Source organism: Rhinopithecus roxellana, chromosome 5 (genome assembly GCF_007565055.1).
Source record: "Rhinopithecus roxellana isolate Shanxi Qingling chromosome 5, ASM756505v1, whole genome shotgun sequence".
NCBI lineage: Eukaryota > Metazoa > Chordata > Mammalia > Primates > Cercopithecidae > Rhinopithecus > Rhinopithecus roxellana.
In genome coordinates this window covers 113,987,271-113,999,440 of record NC_044553.1, presented here as the reverse complement: position 1 = coordinate 113,999,440, position 12,170 = coordinate 113,987,271, and the positions used below count along the sequence as shown (strand labels likewise).

The 12,170-nt window shown below is 51.5% G+C and overlaps 1 protein-coding gene across 5 annotated transcripts in view; it reads right to left on the bottom strand.

The window, feature by feature from the left end:
- FAH (fumarylacetoacetate hydrolase) overlaps positions 1-11,617 on the bottom strand; it is a 36,052-nt gene extending 24,435 nt beyond the window's left edge. Inside the window, exons 1-6 of one of the 5 annotated variants that reach the window (XM_030930028.1) lie at positions 11,376-11,617; positions 10,222-10,331; positions 5,204-5,314; positions 3,510-3,631; positions 2,923-2,972; positions 1,053-1,143 (exon numbers count right to left, since the gene is read on the bottom strand). In XM_030930028.1, coding sequence (XP_030785888.1) covers positions 1,053-1,143; positions 2,923-2,972; positions 3,510-3,631; positions 5,204-5,314; positions 10,222-10,302 — 455 coding nt within the window. In that variant the 5' untranslated portion in view covers positions 10,303-10,331; positions 11,376-11,617. Of the gene's footprint in view, positions 1-1,052; positions 1,144-2,922; positions 2,973-3,509; positions 3,632-5,203; positions 5,315-10,221; positions 10,571-11,375 lie in introns of those variants that run through there. The other 4 variants (XM_010383301.2, XM_030930029.1, XM_030930032.1 and 1 more) reach the window with 4 other exon arrangements.
- Positions 11,618-12,170: the final 553 nt, after the last annotated feature.

The following is a 12,170-nucleotide window of genomic DNA, read 5'->3' as shown; positions in this document are numbered from 1 at the left end:
CTGGGCAGTCCACTGGGTCATCACTGCCAAGGACACTCAGATAGACAAGTTGAAGCTGGCTGGGGACAAATACAGCCTGGAGTCTGTAAAATGCAAGAGTCTCAAATATTTGCCCATCTCACATGGGAGCCTGGAACCCGGAGTATGGGTTCTGGTCTCAGATTCACCCATGCCTTGTTCTGCAACCTTGGCCTTGTTGCTCAACATGTCTGGCTTGGAACTGCTCTCTCTCCCTTTCTTTCTTCTTCATCTTGGTTCTAACAGACCTTCCCCTCATAGCATAGCCTACTGGAGACACTCACTCGAGAGAGAGTAAAGCCCCATCCCTAACCCAGCTCCTGTGTGTGACTGATGGCACCGGGGCCTGGGGTGTATGCCTGTCACTGCGTCCAAGCCCTCTTCAGTCCCGAGGAATCATCTCATCCAGCGGACAACACAGAACGAAGGGCAAGGATCCCAGCTCTGCATCCTCAGATTGGTCAATGGCCTGATCTGGGGGCTGGGAGACAGGCTGTGGCCCTGTTGTGCTCAGGCAAGTTGATCCTTCTCTGAGCCCATTTTCCTATCTGTAAAATGGGGCTTACAATCATGGCCTTGTGACATCACAGAACTATTATGAGGATCAAACAAATGAATGAAACAGATCACATGTTGAGGAATATACAGCACTGGCACATTTGAGGATTCTCATTCATCAGAAAATGTAAGTATGGAGCATGCTAGCTAGAGTCTAAGACTTGCCCATAGTACGATAATACACAGCTTATAAATGAAAGACTCCAGAAGGAGCATAGTGATTCAGGGAATCTAATTCCAACCCCTGCTGTCCAAAGGAGCTTAAGAGACTACCCCTTCCATCCCACAGCAAGTCCTGAGCCAAGCTGAGCAGGAGACCAGAAGCTGAGACCACTGCTTCCAGAGGTTGCAACATCATAACTGCTTTTCCTCCCCAGTTTACTTTAAGAAGAACTTGGCAGCCCCTGAGACAAACATGCTGCTGGAAATGAAAAGAAAGACTTTGAACTTATGCAAACATTTGGCCCAGAACATACCAATTTGGCATCAATGCATTCTCCTTGTCCCTGAACATGATTCCGACGTTGGTAGCATGCTGCCGAGAGGAATAGAAGTCTGTGTAGTCTCCTGCAAAGGAGAGACCCAAGAGATCCCATCAGCAACCCAGATGCCTCAGGAAGGAGAATGGACTGTTCTAAGCACTGGAGCCATGAGTGTGCACACAATACTGTTTACACATCCAGAGCTCAGCCTGCAGCCAGCAGTGACAGCACCAAATGCAATATAAAATATCCTCACTGAAGATTTGTTCTTAGAGCCCTCAGCTGAGAAACAAATAAGAAATTAGGAGTCCAGACTTTCTGAAACTGACAGTGGAATGTGAACACCAACTGGCTGATACCACCCCCCTTCTCAGGCTCCCCACTTTTACCACACACAACTGCCATTTCCGAGTTCCCACAGGCTCCCTCACCACGCGTACACTGACTGACTTCTCCTCTGTCCTGTGTGTTCAATCCTGGCAACTCTTTGAGGCCCCCTCCTCCCTGAAGCCTTCCCTGCTCTCTCTAGCAGGATCCCTTGCCCTTCCAAATCCCCTCCCCTGAATCCTTCTGGGGCAGGCTTCGCTTCCCACTGGTGCTCCGGTTATGTGTGTGCACATCTTTGCTAGACTGTGGACATTCCAGGACAGCCCCAGCCCAGTCCTCATTTTCTTGGACTGCCCAAGTGCCAAGGACAAGGGTGTGCACGCTGCAGATGCATATCAGTGCCTATTGATTATGAAGAACTGAACGGGCTGGCCAGCAAGCTGTAGGCATATCTATCATTCGGAGAATTAAAAATCTGAAAGAAAAACCAGTTGGGACAGCCTGCCTGTTTTATCTTCCTAAATGTCTCCTCAAAGAAAAAAAAAAAAAGCTGGGTATTCACCAATACCAACAGCCTAGACTAGCAACAGTCATGGTGAAGGGTGAGGAGAGGAAGAAAAGTCCACGGGGCAGGTGGAGCCTTAGCTGCTGCTTCCCATCTTTGGTCCCAATGCACAGAAGTAATAGCTGAGAGATTTTTCAAAAGAATAAATCCATAACAAAAAATAATAATAATAACAAGAAAGAGCACCATCAGTCAACCAGACATGATGAGGAATCCCTGAAAGACATATGGTTTGCACAACAGCTGGTTTGCCAAAAAATAGCACAGTCCCATGAGTGCATGAGAGTAGGGAGTGAGAGGGGCTGGGAGGAGGCAGGTGACTCAGCCCCTGTCCCCAATCCCATCCTCCAGTCAGCTTAGCCCAAGCAGCCCAGCAGCAAAGGACTCTCCCCGGACAGCAAGAGCTGTTCCAGAGAGGCAGTGTACCCCAGGGCAGGGTCAACCAGTCTCCTCAGCTTACAGGTGCCTGGGTAACCCAGCTGAGGAGGACTGTGCACAAGGAAGAGGGCTGTGCTTTGGGCCGCAGGCTGAACCAGCCTCTCTGCTTTAGGTTGAGAGTTTCAACAGCTCCAACTTCCTGAATGACGCTCCAACCAGACATCCTGCCACGTGCTCAAACTGGGCATAACCCTCTGGCGTCTTTCCTCAAAACTGCTCACAGACTGAGCTCAGAGAACTTGTTCCATAGCCTTTGGGGGAAGGAGAGCAATTTGCTATGCAGGGAGCCATGTAGTTAGTCATGAACTTGACCAGCCTGCAACTCACTACCTGAGCCAAGATATAGCCTGAGTGAATGCCGGGCTTGGGTGCTGAGAAAGGTCAGTGATGAGGAGGGGTAACAGCCCCAGAGCCCCTCTATCTCCCCGCCCCCAGCAGGGACCCTCCACCCAGATGCAGAATCAAAGCACCTGGCCAGCCCTCTTGGCCCATGAAGCTGCTCTGTTCTTGCCTTGGTGAAGAGACTGCACTCACCTATGGTGGCTGGAAGGTGCATCGTGGCAGAAGCCTGGGAGATGAATGCACTGAAACACAGAACCAGGGGCTTCAAAGTCAAGCAGGCAGCAAAGCGCGGTCCCACCCACAGGCTCAGTCCAGACCATCCCCAAGATTATCCACAGTCTCCAGTGGGCACCTCCTGGCTGGCCTGGGGCCAGAGCTATGCTGAACCTTTCACAACTGAGAGGACATCCACCCACTGAAGTCGTCTCTATATTCTACCCTAGGAAATGGGACTAGACAAGTGGAAACTCTTTCCTACTCTAGAAACCAGATGATGGTACAGATGATGCTAATGAGGACCAGCTGAGTAAGAGAGAGGGCCAATGGGCCGGGCCTGGCCTGGCCTAGCTCGGACAGCTCCAGTCCAGGCACCAAGGCAATCCCAGTCCTCCCAAAGCCCTCCCATCAATATGCAGCTCAGGCAGGGGCCGTATGGGGGCAGGTCTGACTTGACCACACTAAGGCTGCCAAGCCGTGACTCAGAATGGCACTGACCACCACACAGCCCTCATCCCCCCTGCTGTATCCTCTCATCACCTCCATGACCACATGCTTCTCACCGCTTCCGAAGTTCAGTGTCATCTCTGAGTCTGGCTTGGCTCACAGACAGCAAGTTCTGCAAGAACACTCTTGCCTCCTTCCAGGCAGCCTGACCCAGGCCCATGAAGCTGTTGAGCATAGGCTAAAACCAAAACATGGAGAAAGAAGATTACGCACAGGAAAACCCAGGGAGTATCCCTCCTGCCAATGGGAGGCCAGCCAGCTTGCCTGCCCCTGCCACTTCTCTCCCATTCACTCACACTCTCAGGACCTCTGCTCTTAGTTTTGCCATCTATTCATCAAGCTGGAGAAAAGCATATCCTCCCTTGACGTTGCCTCATGCCCTCATGCACCTGCACACAAGCCCAGGAGCTGCTACCTGGCACAGCAACTGTGCTAAACCTGGCCCAGCCCACAGTTGAAGGTGGCCATGTTCTTCCAGTAGAGGCACACTCCAGTCTGCAGAGTGATCACAGCCTAAACTAATTCCTTTCACATCAGTTAAGAAGAGGTTTTAGGCTGGGTGTGATGGCTCATGCCTATAATCCCAGCACATTGGGAGGCCGAGTTGGAGGATCACTTGAGCCCAGGAGTTCAAGATCAGCCTGGGCAATATAGTGAGACTTCATCTCTATTTTTTAAAAAAAATTCCCACTCTGTCACCCAGGCTGGAGTCCACTGATGTGATCTCGGCTCACTGCAACCTCTGCTTCCCAGGTTGAAGCAATTCTCCTGCCTCAGCCTCCCGAGTAGCTGGGATCATAGGCGTGCACCACCACGCCCAGCTAATTTTTGTATTTTTAGTAGAGAGAGGGTTTCACCATGTTGGCCAGGCTGGTCTCGAACTCCTGATCTCAAGTGATCCACCCACCTCGGCCTCCCAAAGTGCTGAGGTTACAGGCGTGAGCCACCATGCCCGGTCAAGAGCTTTTCTAATTTAAAAAAAGGAGGTTTTGTAGCCAGTGAGGCATAGCAGAAAAAGCCCTTGTAGGTTCTAAGAGTCAGAGTTCCAGCTCCAGCTCTGATACTTCTAGCTGTAGAGCTTGGGAAAACAGTGTCTCACTGCAGAAGTTCAGGTCCCCATCTAGATGCTCAGGCCCCCATAGGAATTCCAATTCCTATGCCAGAGGGTGGTCAGGAGGATTGAAGGAGAGGATGTGTGCGAAGCTTGTGGCACACAAGAGGTACCCATAAATCCCACCCTCCTTCCTGACCCATGCAATGAGAAGATGCTATATCAAAGTAGCTGACCATTTACAGGGAAGCAAATTCATGTCCATCCCATGTGAACATGTACTTCAGGCTGACTCCTCCATGGCTGCTTCCACAGAACTGGAGGTCAGGGCTTGTAGCTCCCTCCCTTGGGGGCCCACACAGCCCTTGGACAGGCAGAGGCTCAAACAGCTTGACAAGGAAAGTAACCAGAGTTTCTGAAGAGCTTCACCTCAGAGACAACTAGAAATGACCCAGGACTGCAGACATTGACACTTTTTTCACCTAGGAACTCACCCTGAGGTGAGAAGCCACCCTGAATTATCCCAAGGCCACCTCCTACCAGCTTGTCTGTCTCAAAACAACCCCAACCTTATTCAAGTATAACTTCTAAGACCTCCGATGGCATTACCTCTATCGGAAATGGAACGCAAGGAGCATTCTCTTTTTGGCATCTGCAGTGCCACTGAGGTCAGGAACAAGCCGTTTCACAACGTCCTACCTGATTGAAGACATCCTGGTGTTTGGAGAGGACAGGCCCAGTAAAGAGGTGCTTGATGACGCTGAGGTCCAGGATCTGGTCGCCAATGGCCACGCCTATTCTCAGTCTTGGCTAGGAGGAAGACGACATGGTCAGCACCAGAAAAAGTCCCTGGCTGGGCTTGGCTCATTTCCTCAGAAAGCCTGCCTGTTGAAGAGCCCATGGGTCCCCCTTTAGGTGGCCCTGTATACAGAGCGGACTGAAGAACCACCTTCTCAGCATCCTGCCCCAGCTCCCTTGTGCCATCTCTGCTTCCAGGACTAAACAGAAAAGAATCTGTGTTCCCTGAATGGGAAATAAATCAAATATCCCTTGGACTAGGGGAAGAGCAGTCAGCCTGGTTCTAGCCACTTAACCTGACCAAAGTCCCCTGCAAAGTTCCCTAGGCATTACATAAATGCCTCCAGTGATGAGGAGCTCACCACCTTACCAGGATGTTGGATTATTTTCCAGGTTTAACCTAGGCCTTGGCTCAGGGTAATTCAGTTGTGCAGTGGAGCAGTGAGTGCCCAACGCACAGTGCTGAGGGCCAGGTGGCTTGGATTAATGAGCTCTGTTGTGGCTCAAATGGAGGAGAGCTCAGGTTATCAGGGAGCTGCAGGAAGCCAGACTGCTCAGAACATGCAAGGGAAGTTCCTTTCCGCACCACAAAATCCCAGCATCAGCAAAGATGTCTTAAATATTTGTTAAGGCCTGGTCTTTGTCCCCACAACCCTGAGCTTTGCTCATCAACAAGAACCAGAGGGCATGTTTGCAGACTCAACTTCCTGGTGCTCTGTCCTGAGTCAGGCTTCCAGCTCTCCTGAACCACCAGCTTGGCCATTTCAGTGCCAGCGAGCTTAGTGGTAGGATTATTGGCTGGCCTTATCTCCATTGGCTGCTCATTGGGGTGGGCTGAGAAAAGATGGCCATTTCTCCAAGCATGTCAGCTCTTGGGACCAGGGGTAGAGCACAGCCACACTCCTCATCTGAGGTCCCAGCAGAGCCTACCCTAGAAGAGGCTGCCCGGAGAGCTTAGCTACCCATTATCAGCCCCGCTGCCAACTCCCTGTGCCTCAGTGTTCCCCTCCTGAAAATGGAAAATCTGCTGCAGTAGGCAAAGAGCTGAACCACCTGGATCCAAGTGGTTTTCCATTCAGGGAATGTGCAGTTCAGACCCGTGGACCACATCTCTGACCCTGGTCCCCACACCCAGCTGAAGGCAAGAAGGAGCCACCACCAGTAAGCAACCTCCAAAATGGGGTCACAAGTGCAGCTGCCTGATGCCTCAAATGCAAACAAAGCATAAAAGCTTCAAACTTGTGCTTCAAACTATGACCTGAGGACCCAGAAAAAGTCTGAGAGAGTGAGTACCCTCTACTTTCAACCTTGGGAGTTATTTTCTTCAGCACAAAACTAGAAAGGGCTCCCAGGTCGGATGCAGGATTCCTGGGCTCCAAGTCTGTTCCCTCATTCACCATCTTATCATCTTGGACAAGTCCCTGGTCCTCTCTGGGCCTCAGTTTCCCATATGCAATTTGAGGGAAACAAACCAAGGAGGGAGACTCCATTTGTCTAACTTCAAGAGAAAAATGTGCATTCCCTCTGTTTTAAAATAGTTGGTCATATCTGATATAAAGTTTTCCAAGGGAAAGCATTACCCAACTCCCAGCCTGACATAGAGGGGGAAGTATGGGATTGGTGTGGGCGAAAGATTACCCAGGTGCCGAGGCAAGAGACTGAAGGCACAAACTGTAGCTATACTGCTATACAGTTATAATACAAATTAGATATACAGATGATCATGGACAATTATCAATCATTACTATAAACATTATTAATCATTAGCTTTTAATATTACTCTTTGTTGCATTACTAATATAACCTAGGAATAACCGGTGGGTGTAGGGTCAGGTACTGAGGGGACATTGTGAGAAGTGACCTAGAAGGCAAGAGGTGAGCCCTCTGTCACGCCCGCATAAGGGCTGCTTGAGGACTCCTTGGTCAAGAGGCAACACCAGTGTCGGGGAAGGCACCCATTACTTAGCAGACCGCAAAAGGGAGTCTCCCTTCCTTGGCGGAGTCAGGAAACACTCTGCTCCACCAGTTTCTTGTGGGAGGCTGGATATTATCCAGGCCTGCCCGCAGTCATCTGGAGGCCTAAATCCCTCCCTATGGTGCTGTGCTTCAATGGTCACACTCCTTGTCCACTTTCATGTTCCTCCCGTACTCCTGATTCCTCTTTGAAGTTCGTAGTAGATAGCGGTAGAAGAAATAGCAAAAGTCTTAAAGTCTTTGATCTTTCTTATAAGTGAATAGAAGAAAACGCTGACGTATGCTGCCTTCCCTCTCTGGCTGTGGCTACCTGAAAGGGAAGGGCCCACTGTCCCATGATCATGTGACTTGCCTGATCTTATCAATCACTTGGACGATTCACCCTCCTTACCCTGCCCCTCTTGTCTTGTATGCAATAAATATCAGTGCACCCAGCCATTCGGGGCCACTACCGGTCTCCGTGTCTTGGTGGTAGTGGTCCCCCGGGTCCAGTTGTTTTCTCTTTATCTCTTTGTCTTGTGTCTTTATTTCTTACAATCTCTCGTTTCCACACATGGGGAGAACACCCGCTAAGCCCCATAGGGCTGGACCCTACAGATTGGGAGGCTGACAGATGTGGGGACAACCCCGTATCGGCCTCCTACTGGCTGTGAGATCTGGAGCATGATGCTTTGCCTCTCTGGGCCTCAGTTTCCTCATCTGTAGAATGGGGACAATAACTTCACAGTGGTTTTATTGTGAGAATTTGATTAATATCTGTAAATCTCTCACCACAAGAATAGACACAGGGTAGACGCTATTCATGCCACAAACATTTAGAGAGCATCTTCTCAGTACCAGCACTACACAAAGGCTGCTGAGGCCCTGGGAACAGTGACTTGGTTCCTTCTCTCCAGAAGCAAAAGGAAACACAGGGTGTGGTGAGAGACAACCAAGGCTGGGCTGCAGCTAGGAGCTCTTTCAGAGAGAGTGCTTAGGAGGTGATATTTAAGCTGAGTCCCAAAGAGTGAGAAGGGGCCAAGCATATAGAGAGCAGAAGGACGAGTATTCCAGGCAGAAGGAGCAACATGTGCTAAGGCCCGAAGGCAGGAAGCTGCTCTTAGCATGTCTCAGAGACTCAAAGGCAGCCAGTGTGGCTGGAGAGAGCAGAGGCCAGGAGGCAGTGGCAGGGTCACACCCCAGGGACTTTAAGAAGGCACCCGGCAAACCAGCTCCACACTACTACAATCTCGTTCTCAGAGGCCACCACCCCTACCTTCACAGAGAGCACCCCATATGCCTTACTAGTCCATGAGCAACCAGAAATGGAAGGAAGGCGTCTCCTGTGTCTTTGATCCCAACTCACAGTCCAGGCAGTCTGGACCACAGTTGGGGTTCGTAAGCATTCGCTGAATAAAAAAATGAATAAAATGATGACTGGATTCATTGTTATTCCACTCAAATTAGGAAGGGCTGACTGCTGACATGGGGAAGGGAGGTTTTGCCTTGGCAACTAGTCTTGCCTGGCAAGGCAGCCATCACCGTTGGAATGTCCAGTGCCTGCAGAGAAAGTTTCAGATGAGACTTGTTCAGCTGGAAGGCCAAAGGGCCAACTCTCCACCCCCAGCACTCTATCAGAGGACAGGGGGATGGGGCTCTCTCTCCCAGACATCTGTAGTGGCTGCCCTGCACATGCTGATGTTGAAACAGCAGGACATGGTGTCTGAAAGCTCCTAGCCACACTCTAAGGGACATTAATTCGATTTCCCTGAGAAAGCAAGTCAGAGCACCCTACTGGGGTGTGACTGCCTCTCACAAATGTTTCTGTCTAATGGATTTGTGCTCCAGGAAAGGTGAGGGAGGACACATCTGCTGAGGGCAAAGTGTTCGAGGAGGGCAGAGGAAGAGCTTTGTCTGCAGAAAGGTTGTTGGCCATCACAGGTTAAGGTTTAATGTGCCTCAAATTGTGTCCTCCATTTAGTGTCCACTTTCTGTGTCCTTGCAACATCTGGTCAGCCTGGCCAGATATGAAACCACAAGTTGACTCTTCTAGACCAAAGTACTCACCGCAGACAGGCCCACAAAAAGCCAGCCACTTGCCTCCAATGACAAGCCATGGGGGAAGGAGGGAACCCCACTTTCCAGGAAGAAGCTAACTGCCAAGCCCCTCATTTAGCAAACATTTCCTGATTCTGGGGTTCTATGGCTTACAGAGCTGAATCAGGAGTTTACCTTTAAAGTTGGGAGCAAAAATCTAAGCCAAAAATATCATCAACAAATCCAAGGGAATCTGCTTTTCCAACCTAGGGACCCTCTTATTATCTATTTGCTGATAAACCTCCAGTTTTCAAACACTTATTTCTACCAATCAGACTACACTGACTTAGTCAAAGTTTGTTTCTCTGCCCTCTTTCTTCTGATCAGTGGGGGAATGCCAGGCAGCCCACACCAGGAACTGAAAGAATTCCAGCTACAGGCAGAGAGAGACACTTGCCATCTTAGATCTCACAGCTCTAAGACAGGACATGCGCGTCCCCCTCTGAGCTGCTACGCATACCAGGTTATCATTTCCTGGGTTCTAGGGTTAGGGGCTATCCAGTGAGATGAACCACCAGCCTCTTGGGCGAGAGAAACACACCGCAACCACCTCGGAGTAGGCAGCATGCCTGCGTTCTGCAGCTTCCGGTAACAGAATCCTGCTTGCTCTGCTTGTCTGGGAGAGTGACACTATTCATTTCATTTTGCATTTAATTCTCAGCAAACCTGAGGACACTGAGGCTGAAAAGTCAAATAACGTGCACAGCTAGAAAGTTACGAGGTGGGACTCGAGCCCCCAGGCACTCTCACGGAACGGATCTTAAGAGAAAAATGGCCCAAGCCTCCATCCCGCCCCCCATTCCACTCCATTCCATTCCACTCCACTCCACTCCCTCCCCTCGCCCGGAAGCCGAAGCCCCACTGCTCACGTCGCCTCTGGTGGAGAAGACGCCGTAGGGCAGGTTGTGGATGGGGAAGTCGGAATCCTCGGCCACCGGGATGAAGGACATGCTGGCGAGCACCCGGCACCGCTGCGGGCCTAAGGTGGCGTGCGGAAAGTGGGACTGAACTCTGCCGCCGTGGTCAGGCCCGGCCCCGCCCCTCCGGCCCACCCTCACGGCCTGTCCGGGTGGCACAGCAGGGACCCCGGAGGCTCCTGCCTGACTTTGATCTCACCATAAACAACCCGCCCCCGAACCCTGAACCCTGCCCCTCCCCTACCCTGACCCCTGCGAGCTCCATGTCCTCCACTGTCTCGCCTTCTCTTCCAGAGCCCCGCCCATCCCCTGACCCCACTCCTGCGAGCCTCAGGTCCTTCACAGTCTCTCCTCCCTCCCCGATCCCCGCCGCTCCCCTGGCCCCGCCTCCTGAGCCTCAGGTCCTCCTGTCTCTCCTCCCTCCCCGAGCCCCGCCCCGCCCCTTGCCCCGCCCCCGCGAGCCCCGGTCCTCCACAGTCTCACCCTCCCTCCCCAAGCCCCGCCCCTCCCCTGGCCCCGCCTCTGCAAGCCCTAGGTCCTCCAGTCCCACCTTCCCTCCCAGAGCCCCGCCCTTCCCCTGGCCTCGCCCTGCGAGCCCCAGGTCATCCAGTCTCTCCCTCCCTCCCTGAGCCCGCCCCTCCCCTGGCCCCGGCCCCCGCGAATCCCAGGCACTCCAGTCTCTCCTCCCTCCTCGAGCCCCGCCCCTCCCCTGGCCCCGCCCCCGTCCTGATCCCCGCCCCATCCGCGAGTCTACATCGGGGAGATCTGGTTCCAGCCTCCGCTCGGGGCAGCTGGTCCTACCGAGGGCAAACCCTAGCTTAGCAGTTAAGGCTCTGCCCTGCATGACTCCAGCCTCGCTCGCCCCAGCTGCTGCCCTGCTCTTCAGCTCAACAGAACTCTTGTCCGCTTCCGGGAAAAAAACACTTTCTCCCCAGGAGCTGCTTCCTGAGCTTCAGAAGAATACCCAGTCGCGTCCTTTCTCCCTGCATACCATGCTGCTCCGTCCAGCTATGACACTTCCACTTGTGTTTCAGAGAACGGGACAGTTACGCCTGTTTGGAAGGCTTCAATTAATGAGAATTAATATTCTAAAAAATATAACTCACCTGTTTCACATGCCAGTAGTAAAATGACGTTGACAAGCTGCTCAACCTTGGACAAGTTACTTAAACTTTCTATACCTCAGCTTCCTTCTCCGTATAGTGTTGATGATAATAGTTCCTACTTCCCAAAATTAATATGAGAATGGAATGAATTAGTATTTGTGAGGCACCTAGAATAATGCCTGGCATACAGAGATTATGTGTGTGTGGAAAGAGAGAAAAGGGAGGAAAGAAGAGGAAAGGAAGGGAGGGGGATAAAGGAAAGGAAAGAAAAAAGAGAAAGAGGAAAAGAGAGAGAGGGAGAAAGAAAAGGAGGAAGGCAGGAAAGAAGGGAAAGGCAGACTATCTTAGGGTGGGTTCAAGGTGTTAATCTAATCACTCATGTGCAGTCATCTGCAGTTTTTTGAGACCACGCCACAGCCAGGAACACTTGGAACACACCGGAGAGTGTGTTGTTGTGTTATTGTTGGTGTGAATGATTCAGGTACACTTTTAAACAGCCAGGAGGCTGGCTGAAATCTAGAAAAGTAGACGATAGTCTGGGCAAGGGTTCCCTGAAGATTCTTGAGGAATGTGACACGGTGACTGCTGAGTTAGGGAGGCTGCTCTGCATTTCAGCTTAGGGAGAAGAGGCTGGAAGATGGCAGGATAATGTGAGCTAAGTGGGCCTGAAACCAGAAGGCTTGAGAGGAGCAAATAAGGCAAGCAGGGCCCGCTGTTGAGCCCCCCTTCCTAGCCCCTGAGATCACTCTGTTGCCTGTCCACCAGGCATGACCAGTGATCATCACCCAGTAAGGA